The 24,753-nt window shown below is 41.6% G+C and overlaps 1 protein-coding gene across 16 annotated transcripts in view; it reads left to right on the top strand.

Annotated features, from left to right (window-relative positions):
• Positions 1–537: 537 nt before the first annotated feature.
• CNKSR2 (connector enhancer of kinase suppressor of Ras 2) overlaps positions 538–24,753 on the top strand; it is a 202,880-nt gene continuing 178,664 nt past the window's right edge. For all 16 annotated transcript variants that reach the window (XR_007244273.1, XM_048493561.1, XM_048493560.1 and 13 more), the window contains exon 1: positions 538–1,411. Coding sequence is in view for 15 of the 16 variants with exons in the window: in XM_048493561.1 (XP_048349518.1) it covers positions 1,348–1,411 (64 nt within the window). In the remaining variant the exon portion in view is untranslated. The remainder of the gene's footprint in view (positions 1,412–24,753) is intronic.

Below are 24,753 nucleotides of genomic sequence, written 5' to 3'. Positions count from 1 at the left end.
ATGAAATTCGTAGATCTCTAATGGGCAATGACAGTTGGTGGTCTGTAGAGCTCCCAGCATTAAATTAGTGCTGAATAACATGAGCCCTTGTCAAGAAATGTATTATCCTTTAGAGCGGCTGGTACCGCCCCCCCCCCAAAGGATTTCTCCAAACAGAATGAGATATAAGCATTAATTGTTTTCCACCGCCCACCACATATTGAGCATGCACCAGCCAACACTCCAATAAACAACCCTTTGAAGTTCCATTTATTCTGACAGCCTCCCTATGCTGATCTAAAATGTACGTGGAGCAGAATGAACATTATTGACTTTTTTCTCCTATCTGTGAACAAGGGCTTTTCTGAGAAATCACCTCCTTAGCCCACACAGAAATACAGAAGAAAGAAATACCATCACTCCCCATCCCGCTCCATTTCCTCCTCTTCATTATGTGTTCATCATCGTCGGGGCGCGCGCGGAGGAGGGGGGTAATTCCCCCTCCTTTCCTCCGGGAAGAGCTTTAAAGTCAGGCAAAGCTGAAGCAAGTGGGCGCCTCGTTATTTCAAAGGCAGCGCGAGTGCTGCCCTCCCTACCCGCAGCTACCCAAGAGTCTTCACAGCCCCCCGCCCCATCATCACGACCACAGAGGGAGGAAGACAGGAGGGCAGGCAAGCAAGCAAGCGCCCTTTCCCTCTGTGATTCAGATGCAGCACGAGAAGGGATTCAGTTTTCCCATGCCGCCCATTGCACCCGCTTGCTCTGAATCCCTGCTTTTGCCGAGTTATCATCACGCGCAACAGCCCACTCACGAGGGGCGCTTGGAGGGGGGCACTGCTCCGCTCGCCTTCAGATATTTTCGGCTTGAGGACTCTCGTCATTTCCGCCAGGCTCTCTGGAGCGAGCGCAAGAAGGGAGGCACGGGAGGGCAGAGGGAAAAGAGCGCGGCCAGTGCGCCGCTCGGGAAGGGCGAGCCGGCGAGGGCACCGCTTGCAAGAAGAGACCCCATCTGAACGCCGTTACGAACGTCCTGGATCCCGCAGAGTCACGGGTGAGGGGCGGTAGGTAGGAGGCTCCGGAGCGCGCAGCCCTCTCCTCCTGCTTCCCACCGAGGCGGCAACATGAACTGAAAGCCCCAGAAAGAGGCAGAAAGGGGGTGCGCGCCTGCGCGCGCGCTCACATGCGCAACCGGGAAAGAGGAGCCGGGAGAGGAAGGCGAGGATTTTAAGAGCATCTTCCTCCGCCCGGGTTTGAAGGTCCAGCGAAGCTGTTTGGTGGGTGGAGGACAGGGGGGACCTGCCACCCTTCAAGGACCCTCGCCGCCTCCCCTTTCCCGTGCCGTCGGGGGCACTTGGCAAAGTTTTCCTCATGGCGCTTATTATGGAACCTGTGAGCAAGTGGACCCCGAGCCAAGTGGTGGACTGGATGAAAGGTAAACAGAGAACCCCACGAAACTGGTGCTTTGGCTGTTGCAGAGGGAAGGAGGGAGATGCTTCCTTTCCCCAAACGCTGCCTGTGTGTCTGTATCGTTTCCTGTGATGGTGGGAGAACTGAACGCTGGAAAAGATGGCTTGGAGAGTAAGGCGACCCCCTTCGTCGGCCTAAGACCTGAGGCAGGAGCTAGACTCCGGCTTGCTTTCCTGTGTGCGGAGGTGTAAATTGTTTAGCATCCCTCGGCTTCGCCAGCACATCGGCAGGTGCTCCTGCTGTCGCCATGAGCACGGGTGGTGGGGCGTAGAGAGGAAGGGATCTTCGCCTCCCGGCTCTTCGTTATGCTCGGAAAGTCTCCGCGGGTCACTTCTGGCTGCCAGGTGGCCTTCGGTGTAGCGGTGCCCTGTGCGGAGGTCCGGTTCCGATCGTATTCGAGGAACGCAACGAGCCGGCCGCTTTACCTGCACCTTCTTTCCAGACATTTTGCCTTGCCATTTATTTTGTTTTGTTTTTTGCATAGCCACACTGAGAAGTCTTTATCCTATACTAGCGCGGTCTTAGCTCTTTAAACTTTCATCAGGTACAAGCTGAAATGGAATGCCACCAAACTAGCAGTCATGGAAAACAGTGGGTTGTAAAGGGATTTTTTTTTTAAAAAAATCATGCAAGTATTGCAATGTTTGTTGTGTTTGTAGCAGGAACTAAAATAAAGCTAGTTAGGAGGCAGAGGGAACCCATGAAAGCTAACGAGGCAATACGATTGTAACAGAGTGCTGTAATAAGCCTTGTAATTTGGGGAGGGGGAGTGTGACAGGAGAGATAATATAGAGCAGGTGCCAAGACACAATAGTGCCTCTTGAGGAGAGGGACGATAATGACACCTTTGGAGAGATGGTGTCAAGGTGATCTAGCTGGGATGAGAGCAGCTGGAATGGCAGCCTTTCATGTGTGTGAGAAAAGCAAGGTTGAGCATGGGTGAAGGTAGTGGGATGTTAAAATAGTAACTTTTCATCTTTGGACACATGTACACACTGAAAGAATGAGTGCTATTAGCGTGTGTGTGTGTGTGTGTGTGTGTGTGTGTGTGTGTGTGTGTGTGTGTGTGTGGTGGAGCTTCAATCTTGTATTCTTTGGGATTGTGAATCAGTTGAAAAAGTGTATTTCAAAATAATTGCACATACCATAACGAGCATTCAGTATAGCAGGCCAGCATGAAAGAACAGTTTGGTGACCTTTAGGATGCTACAAGCAATAATTTGTACTACCGCCCTTAAATGTTCCACTTGCTTTCCAGTTATAGTGCACCTGTAGTCGGGGGGTGGTGGCGGTGGTGTCAGACTGTCATTTCAGACTGCTCTGTAACAGCAGCTGAGCAGCTACGGCACTCACTCAACAGCTGTCTTTTTTGTCATTCCCCTGTAGTGCTTTTAGCCTCCTAGCATGTCTTGCATTTATCTTCTGGCTGGCATTTTGTTTCTTTTAATATCTGTTCTTGTCAACATTCTTTATCTTTCAGCTGCATCATTTGCAATTTTCATAGCTTTTAATTTTATTAGCTGCCTTTCCCCCTTCAGAACTCAAGACAGCTTACAATATAAATGAAACATCGTTTAAAACCCAATTAAAATAATTATAAAACCCATAAAAGCTCCCATTTAAAAACTCTGTTAGGACTGCCAATAATAAAAACTAAATCAGTCAAAATGCAGTCCCAAATTAAACCATCTTTAGCCACCTGCTGAAGATTGACAATAAGGGAGCCAGGCACACCTCCGGGGGGGAGGGGGTGGTGGGCGGGGTTTGTCCCATACTTGTGGGTCTGCCATTGAAAAAGGCTGTCTCTTGTGTACCCACAAAATTAGCATCGTTAATTGGTGGGACATTCAGGTGGGCATCTCACCACTAATTTAATTCCTGAGCAGGAATGTATGAGAGTAGTCCCCAGTTCCAAGTCATTTAGGGCTTTAAAGGACAAAACTTTAAAATCCAACACTTTGAATTGGTGTATTGTTGAAGGCTTTCACGGCCGGATTCAACTGGTTGTGGTGGGTTTTCCGGGTTGTGTGTCCATGATCTGGTGGATCTTGTTCCTAATGTTTCACCTGCATCTGTGGATGGCATCTTCAGAGGTGTATCATATAGGGAAGTCTGTTACACACTGTATCTGTTACACACATCTGTATCTGTTACACACATCTGTTAATTGGGTTTGAGAGCAGATCATTAGTCCCAGTAATTGCTGTAGTATCGGGGACATAGAGTCCTGATAGCTGGCCCTGACCAGTAGTGTAGGCATAGCATGTGCACTTGCTGCGACTTTTGATTGCTGTTCAAGGGTAGCCACAAGTAGAGCATATTATATTGTCCAGTCTACGTGTAGCTAAGGCCTGGATTAGTGTGGCAAGATCTGACTGAACCAAGAATTGGTGCAGTTGATGAATCAGCATTTTTTTCTTTCTCTTTCTTTTCCTTTTTTTAAAAAGTACAACATAATTAGAGCTTGGAAAATCTGGAGTTTGGTGACTACATGTAAACTTATCAGTCCAGTTCACTGTTTTATTTATTAACAGTATAGATAGATAGAAGATGGACATTTTTGAGGGGGAATGTATATGTGCTTTTATTTCTTGGTGATATAAATTTCATAGCTGTTAGCCTTCAACAGCTAAAATAACTACTTTACAAATAATAACATTTATTTATTTGCTTAATTTGTGCTGTACTTTTCTGCACAGTGGAAATTCAAAGTAGCTTACAGTGTTTTCTTCACCTCCATATTATTCTCGCGACTCTGTGAGATAACTTAATTTGACAGTGCGTGACTGGCCCAAGGTCTTCCAACAAACGCCCATAACAGAGTAGGGAATTGAACTTGTGTCTCACAGTCTTGCTCTAACCACTGTACCACACGGTGGCATAATCTCTGGTGAGTCAGTGCCCACTCTGTCAGCACCCAGAAGTTGCTTAACTAAAAAAGCTGAAGGACCCCTAACCTTAAAAGAGTGAATATGCTGTCAGTAAGGTGTGAAGGCCAAACCAAGAAGAGTTAATATTGCTTTACTTGCCTCATTTTTACCTTTTTCTTCTTCCTTTCAGTTTTGTCTGGGAAGCGTTTATTTCCCTTGTTCCTAAGGAGATCCCCTTTCCATTGGCATCAAGCTTAGAACAAGCAGATTCCAAAAGCTTTCATTTATAGAATGAGGAGTTTTTAAAAGCCGGTCCCACATCTGTTATGCCATGCTGACGGAAAGAGGGAATAGGCCATACGTTCCTTGTTCATTTTAATGTTGCCTACCCTACACATGTGATGATACTGATGATTCAGCAAATCTTGCAAAATCTGGATATCTGCCTCCTAAAAATTAAGATGCTATATACATATGTTAGTCCTGTTAAAATGTCCTATTTTAGTTTTTCCCACTCTGTAAAGGGACTATGCTATTGCGAACATGCCCAGTGAGGTTCTCTTATTCCTGGTTGTAGGTATCCCTTTCTCGCTCCTCCCCTTTGTTTGGGACTTGGCCAGTGGTGGGATTCAAATAATTTAACAACTGGTTCCGAACTTTCGGTGGCAGGATTCAAATAATTTAACGACCAGTTTGCTGCTCTCATGACCATTTTAAGTATTAAAAAAGATATACCGAAAGGTAGTTTATTATTCCATACACTTAATACTTAAATAAGAACAATAAAAGAGGTACACAAAAATAGATTGTTACAAGAAAGAGTTTTAAATTATGAATGAAAAAACCTACTTGAAAAACACAGATTCTCATGATTTTTGCATTGTCATCCCAAAATCACCAGCACATCACAATTCCAGCCATTGGTCCATATCTTAACACAACAATAACACATCCCACGCTTCGTGTTGCCGCAGTGGCGCAGAAACCTGCTTGAAAAACATGAATCTTCATGGATCCTCCTGATTTTTGCACTTGGTCACCCCAGAATCACCAGCACATCACAGCTCATGCCCCTGGCAACATGTCTGAACAAAATGATCACGCATCCCATGCTCCGTGCCACTGCAGTAGCACAAAAACCTGCTTGGAAAACATGGATTCTCATGGATCCTCATGATTTTATCACTAAATCACCCCAAAATCACCAGCACATCACAACTGAAGTCCCTGGCCACATGTCTGAACATAAAAATCATGCATCCCACACTCTGTGCCGCAGTGGCACAAAAACCTGCTTGGAAAACATGGATCCACATGGATTCGCATGATTTTTGCATTGTCACTCCAAAATCACCACATCACAGAACAATGCCGAGCTAGGGGGAGGGAAGCAAGGGTTGCATAGGGATTGGAGAAGGAGGCAAGGGATGGCTAGGGGTGGGGAAAATGGGAAGGGGTGGCTAGGCGTGGGGGGAGGTTAGGAAAGCGTGGGCAGGAGTTGGAGAGGGTGTCAAGGAGTGGGTAGGGGTTGGAGAATCTGTCAGGGTGTGGCTAGGGGTGGGGAAAGTGGCAAGGGGTGGGGGAGGGTGGCAAGTGTTGGGAAGGGGTGAGGGAGAGTGGCAAGGGGTGGCTAGGGGTGGGGTGAGGGCAACAAGGGGTGGCTAGGGATGGGGAAATTGGAAGGGGTGGCAGGGGAGGGAAGGCCTCTGCCAGGCCCCTGTGGGGGGAATATGGAAAACCTCTATCAGGCCCCCAAGCTGGTCTTTTAGGGTGAGTGGGGAGAGGGAAGGCCTCTGCTGGCCCCCAAGCTGGTCTTGTGGGGTGAGGGTGGAGAGGGAAGGCCTCTGCTGGTCTTTTGGGCCCAGCTGACCTTTTGGGGTGGGGGAGAAAGAGAAGGCCTCTGCCAGGCCCCCAAGCTGGTCTTTTGAGGTAAGGGGGGAGAGGGAAGGCCTCTGCCTGTGTTTTGGGCCCAGATGGCCTTTTGGGGTGTGGGGAGGGAGAGGGAAGGCCTCTGCCGGTCCCTCAAATGCCCAGCTGGGCTTTTGGGGTGGGGGGAGGGAGAGGGAAGGCCTCTCCCAGGCCCCAAGGTCACACCTGGCCTTTTGGTGTGGGTGAGGAAGAGGGGAGGCCTCTGTCTGGCCCTCAAGGTCAAAGCTGGCCTTTTGGGGTGGGGGGAGGAATGGCCTCTGCCGGGCCCCCAAAGACTCTGTGGGAGACTCAGTGGAGGTCTTGGGTAGCCTGGCTTGGAAAGTCTGCTGGCAGAAAGAGTAGTCTGGCGGAGCTGGGGGGGGGTAAGGAGGTTTGGTGGGCCTCCTCCTCCTCTCCACTTCTGCTTCCCCCTCCCCATCCCGCCTTTCAAGCTCTCTTTTACACCCTGGCCTCCGTCCCTCCCTTAAAACTTGGCTCTTAAAGGCAAAGGTCCTCTTAAGAGGGAAAGGTACTCTAAAAGGGAAAGGTCCTTTCCTTTAAGAGGCTGGGTTTTAAGGGAGGGAGTGAGGGAGGAGGCACAGAACCGGGGAGATAACAACTGGTTCACCTATACAAACTGGACAAAAAAAATTAGCTACCGGGTTCCTAGGAGAATCGAGATCGCTTTTAACAGGAGTTGAATCTCAACACTGATGTTGGCAAAAGTTCTCTCTTTGCCGTATGCCATCTACTTTACCTCAAGCGGATACTGAGAGGCACATAAGCAGCCTCCCATGTATTTATCGCTACATTAGAGCCAGACTTAGTTCTGGTTGTGGTTATTCTGATGAAGTAGGAGTATGGATGGTGAGACTCAGTGAGTAGGGTTATAGGTGGAATCTTGAACTATTCCAGACTACAGCTGATCTCCAGACTAAAGTTTATATACCACTGAAAACTCAGTTTTCCTTGAGAATATGGAAGCTTTGAATGATGGACTGTATATGACATTGCATCCCTGCTGAGTTCCCACCAGAATCCATCCTTCTCAGGCACTATCCCCGGAGTCCCAGGAATTTCCCATGCAACCGGAGTTGGCACAGTAGTGTGTAACTATTATTTATGGAGAATGGAGAGAGTTGAAAGTATAGCAAAACTCTGAACATGAGATTTCTGGTTCTGAGAAATTATGGTTCAGTGTGGTGATTAAAAAGTTCAGATTAAAAAACCAGATTTTTAAAACTTAAATCTAATTTATTAAAATAAAATAAATACCAATTTGCTTTATTGTAAGATTATAGTTATTTACATTCTACTTACCAGATATGTATTTGAGGATTGCCTTTTTATCCCATGGAAAATAAACTGCTTTTCCTAGTAAGAACCATCTTTCTTTTCTGGATAATTCTTGGCCTTTAGCTGTATCTTAACAAAACACACGTCCATTGTTTTTTGTGTGTTAAGTGCATAGATTGCTATGCAGAGGAAATAAGTGACAACCAATAAATAAGTAGTGTATTGACTTTTCTAAAAATTATTTTAAAATGTTGCCTAAAATAGCAAAGTCCATCCTCCCAAAAATGTCCTGCCTAATTTCTATTTTAAAATGTTTTCATGATCACATTTTTGCTATTGTTTAGGAAGTACAGTTATCCCTTCCACATCACTGAAATAAAGGGCACCCCCCCCCCCTGCAATCTAGAAATTTTTGGTCCTTTCTTCGTACCAGATAATAAATCTGATTTTTTCTTTCTTTTTTCTTTTTTTAAAAAATGTATATATTTATGGCATAAAACATGTTCATAATTTACAATACTATATATATACATTGTAGGCATTTCTGAGTTTCTAAACTTTTTCTGTGTTGCCTGCTGACTTTCTCATATCATCTGTGGCTTCCACAAAACTCCCTAAAATTCCCATTTAATTTCTTATCCCAACTTGCTATATATCAAAATTGCGATGGGGAATGTTATGATGTGGAAGGGATAACTGTATAACAATTAGTGACTGAGAATTTGATTTCACTCATTAATTTAAGTTGGCCTTCTTAAGAAATTGATTTAAATGGAAATATATAATGGAGCAACACAAGGAATTTGAAGAAGTGAATTTGAAAAAGTAATTATTTAGTGCAACAAATTGGTTACTGAGGCTTATGGAACAAAGACAGACAAAGTGAATCCTCACAGACCATCTGTGGAAGAGTTCTGTTGTTGGTCCATTTATGTTCTCTGCATGGATTCCCTTCTAACTTCATTGAGGTCTTGGTTTAATGGTGGAAACCAGCCTGCTTACAGCTTTTTGAAGCTATTTCCATTTCATATGTTTCAAGAAAAAAGCTTGTGACACTTTCATCCAGGAATGCTACCTATCACCTTCAGGTGTAAATTGGTTTTGGTTGTGGGAAAAAAATACTTACCAAGGTAGCATGCACGTCATAGGGTTGCCAGTCTGGGTTGGGAAATACTTGGGGAGATTTTGGGATTGGAGCCTGAAGAGGGTGGGCTTGTAGAAAGGTAAGGACTTTTATGGAGTCTACCTTCTGAAGCCGTCCAGCTGACCTGATCTTTGGGCCTGGAGCTCAGTTATAATTGTGGAAGATCTCCAGCCACCACCTGGAGTTTGGCAATCCTAGCACATCAGTATGCAGTGAGCTTAATTTCACCTGTTGGAGCTTATTAAGCTGTTCTCTGCTATTGAAATTGTCATTTTTAACACGCTTTCCCCTTCCCGTGACGACATGCTCACGTTTTAATGTTCTGTGCAAAATGAAGATATGCTCAGTAATGAGTGAAGGTCAGTTGTCTGGCTTATATCTATTGAGTAGAGAGAAAAAATGGGAGAACATGTTAAGGGGAAAAAATAAAATGAATATTAACGGTATAAACTGAAACTCTTGGATTCCAGTTCTTAATAGAAATCCACTTGGTATTTTGTTTTGGAAGACGGACATTAATGAAGACTAGCTTCAGATCTAATGCCTGTATCTAAAGCATAGCATGTAGATTCTGTACAAAAGCTGTGGAATCCAACCCTGCATGAGTTGTATCTGAGCTAATTGTATTGTGAAATAAGCTTTTTGTAGGTTTGAGTTGTCTACTTTACCCGCTGAAGTCAGTTCTCAGCAAGATTGTCAGGGAAATATCCACATATAGCAGGACTGAATCCTAGGAGTCATAAAATCATATATTTCTTTTAAAACAAATTTTACACAACTTCGATAATAAATAAATAAATCATAAATTTGTTATTATTCTATGTAGTGTTCCAATCACTGCAACATGTGTTCTAGAGGCATTTTGACTTTTCACTTTAATAAGCCTATAAGACAGAATAGCTGCAACAAGTGAACGGTTCTTTTAAAATTTCCTATCATCTGAGGTTCACAACAATGTGTCTCTTTGTTGTAGCTGGATGAAGCCATGGAAAGCAACATTTGTTGTGAAATGTCCTACAGAATATAAAATTATCTCTGTTGAGTACCCTAGGTGCTAGAAGTATTCTTTAACCTAAATTGCTCTTTTATTTAAGAAGTACTGTTTATTTTGACATTGCTTTATACCATATTTATCTTTCTTCCATCCTTGCTTTTAAAAAAGAATGAATGCTATTTCACGAAATCCTTTCATTTATTTTCACTTATGATATTATGCTACATGTGAAACAAGAGTTGTATCCAGGCCTAGCTGTCACCATATCATATGATGAATAAATCCAATTAGTATTATGTATATTTTTCTGTATAAAGTTAGCATAATTAAATGATAGTGACTTTTGAACAACGGCTATATTATGGCCATTATTCTCAGACTTCATCATTCTTATGTGACATTTTCATCACTCAACTTTTGAAATACATGGTCACAGTTTTTCCTCTCTTGTGTTTTCATCAATAAGCAGTTATGCAAGACAGTCTAATAATGCATCTGTATTAATTCATGTAAAATACTGCTTATTCATAGAGCTTTACAAAGTTAAGCATAATAACTAACAATAAAGAGAAATGACTGAAGCTACTGCAGTAAATAAAACTTGTAAGTATTCTTTTAGAATGTTGTATAGAAGCCGAGATTCCAATTCCAATGTGAAATTAATTAGACTGAAGTCACTTTAAAATCAATGCAATTTTTCTGTTTAAGATTATTATTTAAATCTTTTAAAATCAGCTGTTTTTGGACTAGGGACTGATTATAACACATTCCTTTAATGCTACTCTTTATATAATTGGCTTATAGGGAAGAAACAAAGGAAGGAACAAGGGAAGGAACAAATGCATTAGCCTTTGCATGGTAGATCACTGTGTGATGACTAGGATTTTTTGGGAAAAACCAATCCAGGATGCTTTGTGGAAATGGTTTAAGATACCTTATGTGGCCGTCTTCCCATTTAACAGGCAAACACACTGAGAAGGACAGCAGTGATGCTACAAAAGTTAAATCTACCTTCTGTGTTCTAAGTGAGGAGAGAGAGAGAGCACTCCATAGCACATCTGAATTATGGGTATCTTACTTATACATTGGTGCCACAACTTGGCACCAGCATGTTTTGAGCTATATCACTATATCTTGTTGCATTGGCACAGTTGGAACTGATAAAGCTTTCAGTGACAGAGTTTAGGATTGCACTCCTTCACTGAACTAAGATTATTTTTAAGAGTGGGACCTCTGCCCCGTCCCGTTCTAATTTCTTCAGTGGCTTTCAGGTTATTTCAGCTCTTGTTTCAGTTCTTTGATCGCTTCAATCATTTGGCTCTTCCATTAGAATTTTAATTGAATTAAACTGTTGTTAATACAGTGAACTTGTTACAAACGGAATTCCAATACTGACAAGGCAGGTGATAACTTTTTAAACGAATCCAAGCAAAGAATGTCTATTGCAACTAAACTGAATATTTGTTGGGAAAACAATTGTTTTGAAACTGAAGATTTTTGGTTCCCATTTGGTTGAGTTATGGTTTCATATTTTATCTTCCTTTCCCCCTCCTTCCTATAGGTGAATTACTCATGTGAAGCTTTAAATTTTTTACCTTGTCTTCTAAATCTTTTTTAGAAGGTACATTCTGCAACATCTAAGGTTTGGTTAGAGTGCAGGTTTTTTTAATAATTAAAAAATGAAATCATAACCATATTCCAGACAAGATAGGGCTATTAAGATCACTACATTTTTAGCCCATCTACTAGTGATAAATGGTATCAGGACTGGGAATGTGTTTGGATATACCATTTTCTCTATGTAAGTGGGAGGCATCATTAAATGTTAAATATTCACTTACCTTCAGAGGTACTTTTTTGATGAGTGTTAGGATTTTAGAGTACAAGAATCTCATTTAGAACATTCAGTGGAAACTTGTTACTCAGGTTTCAGAATGTCAATATAACCTATATGAGGATTAACTTTTTCTGATTTTCTCCAATGCTACCTTTCCTGTAGGCATAATGAACATTTTTCTTGTGTCCTTGTGACACAGTTTTAATAATACATCACAACAATGTAATTTGTGATAGCTGTGGCAAGCCTGTCAATTGGTATTTAATGACGTTACTAAATGCTGAGATAAGGTATTTGATTTTAATATTCAATATTAGTATATGCTTCTATTATTCTGGTTGTCTTAGCAAAAATAATACTACCCATTTAGCCTTTTGTCAGATAATTCAAAAAGCCAAATTAAAAATTGCATGTGACATGTGTAGGAGTTTTGAACTATGGTCTGATAATGCTTGCGAGTAAGTTGCAAGAACTTATTTCTAATTTAACATTTATTGAATGGAGCTCTGTTGTTTTCTTGGGGGAAAAACTTTGTCCCTTGAATTGATCTTCTGTTACGTGGGCAATTTGTAGTGTGTTAAATGCATGTTTTGCTTTTTTTTTTTAGTCCATATCGTATTGTTTCTAAATTAGTTGTTATACATATGGTGTATGAATATATTTCCCCAGGAGACTTCATTAACAGTTCAGTTCGGTGTAGATCTGGTAGTTTGTATTTTGTATTTTGATACTAAAGGTCTGTTTGCATGCTCCAGTTTACCAATCTTGCAATTCCCTTCTGTCTTGTACTTATTTGTGTTATCCACACAAATGTGATTCTAAATGTGAGGCTAAAGAGTCGAGAGAGCAATGAGCAAATGCTTAATGCATGCTGACCCCCCCAAAAAAACAAAACAAAAAGCAAATTGCAAAGGAAAACCCATGATTGTTAAACAAAAGTAGGTGAAGTTGTGATTTCATTGCACTGAGCAGCCAAAGAACCGAGATAGTCAACAAAGGAGAGTAAGAAAAGTACTTTGGTATTTCCTTTCCTTTCTTTTGTTTTCTTTGCTGTCATGTTACAGCTGACTTAATGTGACTTACGGTGGAGTTTTCAGGCAAGAGATGTTCAGAATTGGTTTGCCATTGTCTGCCTTTGCATTGTGACTCTGGACTGTATTAGTAGTCTCCCATCCAAATGGAAAGTAGTGCTGACCCTACTGGTCTGATAAGATCAGGCTATTTCAGACCATCAAAAGAGTAGTTCATTTGTACTTCATATTTATGACGACAGTGTCCGTATATCTTGGTTATTCTTTGCAAACAAAATGTTCTGGAAATGAACTTAAAACAGAAATGGAATATTGTCAAGAACACCCAATTCTGTTCCTCCTTCCCCCCCCTTCTAAGTGGTGAGGACCAATGCTTCTGTCATTCTAGGATAGCTCCATTTGTGTTTGATGTTTGCACTTAATCATGCAGTGGCATTGATATGCAGATTAGCCACATTTTGATAAGTTTTTGAACACTGGGAAAAGTGAGGATTTCTGTAGCAGGTTTTGTTTGACATTTTCTTTATTTACTTACCATTGAGAAGAGGAGAGTGATATAAGTTGTTGTGGTCTCCACTGGGGAGAAGGGCAGAGTATAAGTGAAGTAAATAAATTTATTCTAAGGTTAGAGGCTAGCTTTCTGTTGTATTGATAACAACCAGCATCACTCCTATATGTCTTCATATAATACAGTGCTTTGTTGCAAGAAACTTTGAAGAGGGTTTATAGTAGCAATAATTAGAAAACTGTGGTCATTACAATACAAAACTCTCAAGGCTGAAAAATTAGTCACCTAATTTTTTAGGATGGCTTCTAAAGTCATAGAAAATTGGCAAGGCTTAGTTTAATCAAGATAGGACATGAGCTTGAACAGTTTTAGATTTCCATCGGGGGTGGTGGTGGTGAATCCACTTTCGGGAACATTGCACTGTTGTGTTGGCAAATTCGCTGACCGTGGCCACTTACCCTGGCAAAGAGTTGGTTTCCCTGGCATTCAGCCGCTGTCACCCCACCAGCATGGCACTGAATATCTCCATGCCAGCTGCTGTCAGCCACCAGCATGGCACTGAACACCTCCATGCCAGCATCCCATGGCCTATCTGCCACCATCGATGTAGTGTGGGTGGGTTGGGGTGTGGCCAGAGGAGTCAGCTCCCTCCCGGTCTTTGCCAGAATTATGCTGGCAGACCGCAGTTTGAACTCAAGCCAACCTTTGGCTGGTGTAAGTCCATTGCGGTCCATAGATGCGTTTCACCGGTGGTGAGGTTTTTTTTGAGCCTTCCCACACTGCCTGGAAGCCTGTTTGGGAGTGTCACGGTGGTGCCAGTTCCAGTTTGGATGGTGCTGTTTTATGCTGCTAGGCATCTGGATGCAGTTCCATGGATCGTTACAGAAGAGCAAAACTGGGTGGTTGGAATTTTCCCCTCTTACAATTACTTAAGACATATTTTATTTCAATCATAGCAAGCGTCCCACAAATCTCAGATTTTGGCCTTGATAGTTGGTAATGTAGTGTAAAGAACTTGGGAGTGTTTTAATTGTTAAAATTATATTTATGTCCAACTTCTTTGACCAAATCTGCCCTCCGAGTGGATTATAAATCTAAGACATTCTGCTTATTTGAAAAATACAGGAGCCAAAAAAAGAAAAGAAATCAACTATTATATCCCTCTGTGTGCGTGTGTGTGTGTGATAGTTACTGCTTACTTAATTCTGAACTTGTAGCATAGCACAGTTGCCTTGTAGTGTTACCTACTAAAGTTTGGGGCAAGGTGAGTGGGTAGTTGCTCATCTAGGCCTGAACTTGAACGGTACAGAATCTTCATAATTAAAAAAGCACCATATCTTTATAGTTTGGATCTGGCTGAAAATTGTTTCCCCCCCTTGTCCTGCCTTTCCAGGCCGGGCAGAAGCCGCTGCTGGGCCGGCCTTGCTGGGCCAGGCCCGAGGGAGACTGCTGCTGGGCACCCCTGCTCGGCTCCACCCCATTAGCCAGGTTCCGCAGCCTGGAGCATCCTGGTGAGGCCAGGCCGTGGAGCTGAGCAACTGCCCAGCCAGGCTGCTTTTTCAGCTGGCTGCTCTTTGCAGCTGGCTGAACTAAATAAATGAGGGAAAGGCAGGGGTAGCGGGATGGGCCCTGTGGGGGCAAGGCCCCACCCCCGTGCCCTCCTGCCCCCTACTTACCTTAGTTCAGCTGGTGGCCCAGCCAGGCTGCTTTTTCAGCCAGCTGCTCTTTTCAGCCGGCTGAGCTAAGGTAAGTGCCGGCTGGGGGGCGGGAGGGCAGTATTTTGCTGTGTGGCATGGACCATTGCTGTGTTCAGATTTGTGAGTTGGGGCATTCTCTATAATGTGATGGTAACTTTGAAATGGCCTGGTGCAAAAAAATAGTTGTTTGGTCGTGGTGGGGAAGGGCAATTGATTACATGGCGTGGTGGTGGTACAAAAATCAGATTTTGCCATGGGATCCATTTTTCCCAACTACGCCTCTGGTTATTATTGGATTAGTACTGCTGCTTCATTGAAATCTGGAAGCTAACTGGTCTATCACAGCTTGAACCTTTGTAGGCTGGCTTCTCAGATGCTACAGTTAATAGGGCTGTTCTAGTTTGTATTTGATACAATTCTAAGTAAAATGTGATCATCATTTGTAAGTTTTCTTATATGAAGTTATATGCAATGCAGTCTTTCTAGGGAGTAATTACCACTTAATAGACTTGAGTAGGACTTGCTTAAATTGGCATGTTAGAGAGGCAGAAACAGTGAAGACTAAGAGCTACTGATGGCTAGCTAGACATTGAAAGATTGAACAGCTGCATCTTGGAAATGACCAAATCATGAATCAACAGTTGGCAAAAATGAATAGAGATGCTCGTTAGTCGCATTGCTATATTTGCTAGACAATGTTTGGATGGTTGCAAAGTGATTTCGTTTACTAGGTCAAATTCCCTCCTCCCCCTATTTTCCCATTACATTCAGAAATAATTGATGCTTCGTTCTTTCTAATAGTTACTGCTTCATGAACAAGGCAAAGTTTATAGCACCTTAAATATATTACTGTATAAGTAATATTTACTTATATCTAATATTTAAATTTATTTAAATATATTTAAATATGTTTACTTTTGCATTGATTGTGAAGACCAAAATCTATTTGTGCTGAGTGATTTCACTCTGAGTAATGCTCTGTGGTACAGAGTGGTAAGCTGCAGTACTACAAACACAGTTCTGCTTATAACCTGACTTCTATCAGCGTCAGACAGTGGCATTCCAGGAGTTCAGTTCAGTTCAGTTTTATTACGGCCATTAGGCCAGCAAAAAAGAGCAGAGAAGAACAAGAAAAAGGAGGAACAACAAACAAAAGAACAATCGAATTTGCACTGAAATCCACGAAACAGAAATCCACACAAAAAATATCATCAGCTTGTAGCATTCTTACGGTCACCCTCATGTGGTCTGGCTCTTGGTCCCAACATGGTTCTTCTCTTACTATATGCCAGCATACAAAATTTAGCTACCTGCTGAGATATAAGAGAAACTCGGTCTTCCAGCAAAATTCTCACAAGAACTGAGTCGGAATTAACTCTAGTTAAATTTCTGTACTGGATAAACAATGGATGAATTAACGCCTCCCTTTCCCCTTTATGGAGTTCACAATGCAATAAAATATGTAATACAGAGTCCACTTCCCCTGAGTTACAAACACATAGTCTCCTATGTCGTGGGATTTTTTGAAATCTGCCCATTAGATTGGCTGATGGAAAAGCATCAAAACGGGCCCTTGAAAAGGCCCAGCGGCATTTCGTAGATGTTATATTGACAGGTAAGGGGCAGCCAGATACCTGTCCAAGATTTTAATGGTTTATATAACGCCGGTAACAAGGAGAAATCTGTTTGCATTTCAATATCATTGAGCCGTTGATAGACCAAGGCTGTTGCTCTGCAATGATCCAGTTCCAATAATTGTACAGGATCCAAACCACACTGTGTAAGTTTAAGTGTTATTTTTTCTAGCCAGCTTGGATATGGTGTTGCTGCCAGAAGCTAGCGCAATAAACCCATGGGATGGGAGAGGACTTTAAGCCAGTATTTGATAATAAGCCTCCAAAAGGTTGTCTCAACTTTAACCAACCCTGCTTCTTGTCTTAAAACTACATTAGCTGTACATTTAGGAGTGTTAAAAAAGAGCTCTGAGGAATGTGGATAGGACTCTCTAATAGAGAGTGAAATGCGAAATTATTGCCAATGGGGCTCCATAGGTGAGTTGTGCCAGGGATTTAGCTTCAAATAATCTAATTGCCGCTGGAATAAATCCACCCCTTGTGATCGAAAAAATATCTTAGGATTGCCTGTGAGCTCCTTTGTGCTGTGTGTATGGCTGTTTGTATATATGGGCTGAGGGTTTTCCGTTGTACTGGGAAACCACACCTAGGTATTTGAAACACTTTATTTGTTCAATCTGATGACCTAACAACTGCCATTTCAGTTTCTTAAATTTGGCATTAAAATGCACTATCTTGGTCTTTGTGTAGTTGATACTTAGCTGTTCCTCTGTGCATATCTGAGCAAATATCTTCAGTTTTTTTTGAATTTACTCTTGTCAATGATAATACAACAGCATCATCGGCATACATGAGAATGGCTATACTCTTATCAGCTGTAAGGATAGGTGCATGGGTATCTTTCTTATGAAACCCTGTTATTAATGTGTTAACATAAAAGTTAAACAAATGGGGTGCTAGAAGGCACCCTTGCCTTACACCTTTCTGAGTAGAGATGGGCTGTTAGATGACCTTTGTGTGAGAACCTTACCTGTATGGTCGTGTTCTCATGTAACTTGACAATTAAGTGGAGAAGGCGTCTATCGATATTAGTTTCTGCTAACTTTGACCAAAGCCGACTACGAGTTACATTGTCAAATGCAGCTTTAAGATCAACGAAAGCTCGCATTATAGTGATCTTTTTGACAAGCACATATTTCTCTACCAGGTAGTTTAGTATCAGGCAGTGATCCATAGTTGAACGGCCTTTACGAAAGCCAGCCTGTTCATCCTCCAATAGTTTTTCTCTATTCAGCCATTCAAGTAGTTTTATACACAGATATTTAGTATATAGTTTGCTTGCAACACTAAGTAAAAAGCTAATTGGTCGGTAATGAGCTGGATTTGAGGATAAGCCTTTTTAAAAAATAGGGACTATAATTGCAGCACTCCAATCAGATGGAATACAGGCGGTGCTATTGATATGAGTAAAAAGCTCAGCCAAAACTGGGGCCCACCATTCTACATTAGTTTTCAGTAATTCTGGTGGTATAAAGTCGTTTCCCGGGGCCTTGCCATCTTGCAATTGCAAGATCATGATTTTAATTTCATCCGTGGTCACTGGAGGCCATAGTGGGATATCAGACAAGACAGAGTGATGCCACGTTAGAGCCTGCTGATCTTTATAGAGGTCAGAGAAATAACTCTCCCAGACTTCTGCTGGGATTGTGTTTGCCATGGTAAAGTTGTAAAAATTGTTATTCTGTGCTATTAGTCTCCAAAAAGTTCTGGAATCATTGGTTTTTGCCGCCCTAATTAAGGCTTGCCATTTGGCATGACTGTCCAACTTTTTCTTATGTTTTATTAGGGATTTGTATGATCTTTTCCCTTCAAGTACTTGAGATTGTGGGATCACACCAGCTTGAAAGCTGTGGAAGGCATTCCAGGAGAAAAAGGTGTCTGGGACAAGCCCTGAAATTGTGTCCTCCCCAAAAACTGTGCCCTCAGACGAGGTAGCGGGCTGGCTGAGGCAGTAGGTACGATAGTGAACAAGGCGGGACGGGTGAGGTAGTGAGGCAGTGGGTTGGGTGGTAAACAAAGCAGCAAGGCAGGTGAGGAGGCGAACCAGGTAGTGAGCAAGGCGGCAAGGCGGGCCGGGTGAGGTGGTGAGTCAGGTAAGGTGGCGGTACATGTGAGGCAGTGGGTGGCAGGCCTGGCGACAAGGTTGTACGAAGCGGTGGGTGAGCAGAGGCTGGTGGGTGGGGGAATGGGGGGAAGTGCAGCCAAATTCACCCCCACGTGACCAAGGCAAATGGCATCTGCCTTCTTCTATACATAGCTACCTGTTCACTCGGGTCATTCTCAGAAGTCCTACTTCAGTTTCCCCTGTCATCTGAGACTATATTTCTCATGACCTGAGAAAGGAGCCTTCTCTGTTGTGGCATTAAAAGTTTGGAACTCTCTCCACAGGAAGATTAATCTTTCAGTGTCTTCTGAAATCAATGAAGACTTTTTTTGCTATGTTTTTCATTTATTAGCCCTTCACATGTTTGTTCTCTTGTGTACTTCTAATTGGATTTCATCATTTTAACTGTATTTTAATTGTTTAAAGGTTCTTTGTCTACCTCCTTGTGGACCCTGATTAGGTGGAAAGGCAGCTTACGAATGTTTTAAATGGAAAGATAAGTAAAGTGTGTTAGGTCTGGCAAATGAGAGCTATTGGTTCTGGACATCATTATATGTTTGGGTTTCTAGCCTTCATTTTTTATGTGTCCCAACATGCTCCATCTAGACTCAGAATTTGACGATTTTTTTCAAATAATTTCTAAGCACCACTGACGAATCTTGCTTGATTGGTACCCAAGAAAGACTTACAGCATCTAGTATGATGAAGCCATGACTGTATTTTCTTGCACTCTGATTCATTATGTAACACTTGGTCTTTATTCTTTTACTGTCTTATCTTTTAGTAATAGTTTCATTCCAGTAGTTGAAAACTTTTAGTGTGGTTCTTTAATTTCTCACAGTTTAGGGAAAGTTTAGCTCCAAAACTTATTTGCTTACAGTATTAATCACTTGTATTTTTGAGCATGTCAGCATTTCTAGTGTAAAAACCCACAATTAGGCTGGATAAGAGTACTTCTGAAATAATAAATAGTATTAGAGTTTACCAAGTTTAACATTTTTATCTTAGAACAAAGTGAAGCCTTTAATTTCATTTTAAAAATTAATTCAATTGAATGTACCTGATTTTCCTACTAACTTCGGAACATTCCTCACATTTGAATATTTATTATCAAATTCACATTAAAAATAACTAATAGAAAATGTTTAATGTAAACAACAGTCTTACTATTGCTGTATTAGTTTTGAAGGATTTTATGATAGAAAGAAAATATAACAAACCAATAAACTAACAGGTTGACATAAAAGTATGCATTGCTTTAAAATCCCAGCATTTTTATCTCTGATTTATCTGCCAAATTTTCCACATGCTAAATGACCAGTGCTTTAGTTAATGGGCTGATAAACTTTAGGGAAAAAGGAAGGGTTAGCAGGACCATTTATCTGTTTATTTAAAACATTTTAATGAACATTTCCACATGATCAAGGTTTACAGGGCAACAAACATGACTAAAACATTTGAGAATTAAAAATTCAATTAAAATTGTATAATAATCCAATTAGACACATTAACAACACTAGAAAGGGTCCCAGTAACTGTTACTGGGTCTGTGCAGGATATAACCTACTATTCTAATGTAGTCCCTGTTTCTATGGGATCATATTGTATTATGATTTGTGGGACAGGAGAATAGGCCTGAAAATTATATTTGATACTAGCGGGCCCCGGCCACGCGTTGCTGTGGCAATTGTCCTTCTCATCACAGTCCGCAACCCACACAGATGTCCATGCAGGTCCAATGATCCCCAGCATAACCTTTTGGGAGCAGCAGTGGCATAGTGGCTAAGAGCAGGTGCCCTCTGATCTGGAGGAACCGGGTTTGATTCCCAGCTCTGCAGCTTGAGTTGTGGAAGCTTATCTGGGGAATTCAGATTAGCCTGTGCACTCCCCACACACACCAGCTGTGTGATTTTGGGCTAGTCACAGTTTTTCAGAGCTCTCTTAGCCCCACCCACCTCACAGGGTGTTTGTTGTGAGGGGTGAAGGGCAAGGAGGTTGTAAGCCCTTTTGAGTCTCCTACAGGAAAGAAATCTACAGGAAATATGAATCCAAACTCCTCCTCCTCCTCCTCCTCCTCCTCCTCCTCCTCCTCTTCTTCTTCTTCTTCTTCTTCTTCTTCTTCTTCTTCTTCTTCTTCTTCTTCTTCTTCTTCTTCTTCTTCTTCTTCTTCTTCTTCTTCTTCTTCTTCTTCTTCTTCTTCTGGGGTGGTCAAATGGAATCCCTCTTTCCCTTTTCAGTTCACATCATTATATGGTGCTGTCTTGGTTTTTAGTATAAGGTAACCCTTTCCATTCCACAACGGAACTGTCCAGAGTTCGAATCCCGCTGTCCATGAGGCTGGTTGACACGCACAGTCCTGGCTTGGGTAAGGCAGAAGCTTTTGCAGTCAGGCAGCAGAGGCAGGGTGGTGAGGCGCTCAGATCAAGGCCAGCTCCCTGGGCTTTTAAAGGGCCACATGCAAAAGAAGTGGAGGCAGTAGTGTTGGTTTGCCCCCACCCTGCGGATTTTCTTAAAAGAAAAAGGCAAACTCCAGCTCACTTTTAGTAAAAGAGAGCTGTGGCGAATATGGGTGAGGAAGTGGGTGAGTGGTGGTTGGATGTGAGGGAGGGCAGAGTGAGGTGTGTGAGGATGTGCTGGATGTGGATGAGAGTATGTGTGTTGTATGGTAGTAGTGGGTGAGGCACAGAGAGTGAAAGTTACCTGCATGTGTTTGGGAGGGGAACCCCACCTGACGTCTCACCCGGCAAAGTGTGTATGTGTTTCACTTCCACTCATATTACCTACCAGTATTACCTATTTGCTGTTTTCACTGCTCATCTCTGGCCATCTGCGTGAACACTCTAAGCCCTCATACCAACCCCTCAGGCCACAGACAGACATGCTGCACGAACATTCTAAGGGTGACAGTTAAACAGAGGCAGCTTCATGGCCTGGTGTGCCAGGAAAAAGACGTTTTACCTGGCTCAGGTATGGACTTTTGGCGATTTGAAGGTCCGATTACCTGTCCGCAACAGGGAGGGACGTCATGTGAAAATTTGGGGGCGATCCGTCCAGCTGTTTCGGCGTTAGGGCAAGACCAACAAACGAATGGTTAGCTTTTTATATATATAGATTAAAGAATGAGGAATTTATAAAACCAAAGATTCAAGAGGGTTTTCTCTAGAAAGGCCAGCTGGTCAGCAGTTACACATCAGGGAAGATTTTATCACTAAGGAATTTATAACATCATGGTACAGGGCCAGAGACGTGACAGAAGGCACAACTTATAGACCTTTAAGGCATACCCAGCTGTATAAGATGGGCTATGTGAATAAACACAGAAATGAAGAGATCAAAGGTTAGAATAGAGATGAATCTGATCAGATAATTGAAAATGTTTTTGTCTATATTTTAATGAACAGTGAAATGATAGTGAAATATATGAAAAGTATGTGTAAACATGTATCCTATTAGAATCACATATTATAATTGTCATAATCATTTTTAACCTTTTAAAGTTAATAGGATGTATGGGAAATCTTTACACCCTGAGGAGGAATCTCCATGGGAAACCCCCATCCTTAGGAATGTTGGGAAATGTCTATCTTGATTGAAACCAAATATAGAATTCAGTTTATTGCCCCCTTTGCCTATGGGAAAGGATATGTAGCTTAGGGCAGAGAAGGACAGAAATTTCTAGCTTTTGTGTAACAAGAATCAGACAAGCCAATTTGATTTTAAGGAAGAAATCATATGTGGGAGAAATATGATCCTATAGAGGGTATGTATGTATGCAAGTATGATTATGAATTATGGCGTATGTATTCTTTGTGTCTATAAAAGACGAAGATCTTTGTCTGTATGGGTGTGACTCTCTCTTAGAGAGACTACTCTGTGAGAGATATCTAAGTCTACACAGTAAAACATATTTTTCTCTCTAAAGGCTGATTTTTGGTATTCTTTCCCTACCAGTCTATCTAAACGTAACTGAGCAGGGCTAGATATGGGTTCTAGTCCAACAGTTCTTTGAAAGCAAGCAGGAGGATGAAGGGAAAATATATATACATGTTGAGTACCATCAAGTCGCTTCCGACTCATGGGCCGCTTTTGCTCAGCGCAAAAACAGTGCCCTGGGGAGGATAAAAACAACTTTTTGGGAGGCGCTGTTCATACAGCTGCCACTGCTGCAGCGCAGCAGCGCTGTGCTCACCCCCCCCCCCAAATGGCATGAAAATGCTGTTTTCAGAACACAAAAGCGGCATGTTCCCACCAGCACGGCGCAAAGGGCACCAGCGTGAGAGCGCCACTTTCAGCCGCTGTCTGTTTGCATGTGTTCTCCCCAAAAACTGTGCCCTCAGATGAGGTGGCGGGCTGGCTGAGGCGGTAGGTACGACAGTGAACAAGGCGGGACACTTTGCAGCTGAATTTTACTGTGTGATATTGCAAAATCCACTTACAAGTAATTGTGAAAGTGGATTGAACGTGTATTATTCTGCATGTCCAAAAGTGCTCCTAGTCTCAATCCCCTGATTTTGTGGTTGTAGTCTCCCTTTTATTTGATGATGGAACCAAGGAGTAGAATGTCTTCAGCAATTTTGATTTGTTGCCCACCCTCAAGCTGAGTAATGCTTCAGTAATAATTATTTTTTGTATTCTTGATGCTCAGCTGTAGTCCAAGCTTTGGCATTTTCTCCTTAAAATTGGCTGTAAGTGTTTTAATTCACTATTTTCTACCACTAATGTAGTATCTTTGGTACATTCTCCTAGTTCCTTTCAGTGAAGCTTTCACTTCACTTTCTAAACTGTAGGTACTTCTTCAAAAGATTCTTCTTGGAAGGAATTTGTCATCCTTTCATCTGTTCTGTCTAGTTCTTCATTGTTTCCATGTTTCCTTTATTTTGTCTTGTAAAGTTAATGTATTTCCATGTCAATTCTTCAGCATGCCTGACTATGGTTTAAATTTCCCTTTGATCTTTTGGATCATGTGAAACAGATCTCTTATTCTTCCTTTTTTGTTGGTTTCTATTTCTTTACACTGGTTGTAATAGTTCTCTTTGTCTCAGCATGTGAGTCACTGGAATGCTGTCTTTATACTTTTGATTCTATTTCTTTTACTTTTGCTTGTTGTCTGTAGCAATTTTAGGAGTTTCCTCAGTCATTTTCATTTATTTTTGCTTTTCATTTCATTTCTTTTGGAACATTTCTCTTTGGATTCATTTCGTCTTTGCATTCATTTATTTGGATTCATTTCTTTTTGGATTCATTTCTTCTTTGCATTCATTTCTTTTTGGATTGGCTTTTTGTGGCTACAGGAAAAGTCTTTTAACATTTTCCCCTGTTAATATCTCTGGTTTCAACCCGTAATTCCTCTGGTTTACATTCACTTAAACTTAGTAATGCCAATATGTTCTTTACATGGTCTTTAAACTCTCCAGGAATGTTGCTTAGATTATATCTTGCCACAATGAATATTCAGGTGTTTTTTCTTCAGCTTTAGTCTAATTTTCAATATAAACAATTCATTACCTGTACCACAGTCAGCTTCTGGTCTTGTTTTAGCATAGAAAATATAGCTTTTCTGTCCTCTACTTCCAATTATATTTTCTATTTGATTTCTAGAATGTGTGTTCGATGATGTCCAGATAGATGATTATATATTTGGCTGGTTGAAACATGTATTTGCAATGAACACATTGTTGTCCTCACAGAATTTTGAGTTGCTCTCCTGTTTCATTTTGTGTTCCTTGTGCAATTCTGCCAACAATATTTCATTCTGTTTTGTTTCCTCCTTTTGTGTTCCAGTCACCTATGATTATCAGTACATCTTGTTTAGGTGTACGATCAATTTCTTCCTGGACACTTGCATAAAATCCTTCAATTTCTTCCTCATTAGCACCTGTAGTTGAGGCATAAACTTGAATGGTTGTGATATTATACGGCCAGACATTGCATTACAGCTCCTGACTTTCTGAGCTACATTTCACTTCATTATTAAAGCAACTCCATTTCTTCTGGTTTTGCCATTCCCCAAGTAAAATATTTTGCAATTTTCTGACTAAAAATGTCCTAATCCAGTCCACTTTTGTTCACTCGCTCCCAGGATTGAAATATTTAAACGTTCCATTTCTGGTTTTATAATTTCAAGTTTATCTGGATTCATGCTTCTCATGTTCCGTATTCCTATTATATGCATTAGACAGTTTTGGACTTTCCTTTTGCATCTATTTACATCAGCCAGTGAATGTACTTTTTGGCTTTAGTCCAATCACGTCATTAAGAACAGTGCTATTTGTATTTCCCCCCCC

The sequence above is a fragment of the Sphaerodactylus townsendi genome, linkage group LG04 (assembly GCF_021028975.2).
Source record: "Sphaerodactylus townsendi isolate TG3544 linkage group LG04, MPM_Stown_v2.3, whole genome shotgun sequence".
Lineage (NCBI taxonomy): Eukaryota > Metazoa > Chordata > Lepidosauria > Squamata > Sphaerodactylidae > Sphaerodactylus > Sphaerodactylus townsendi.
The sequence above is the reverse complement of the archived record's forward strand: the minus strand, read 5'-3'. Positions and strand labels throughout refer to the sequence as shown.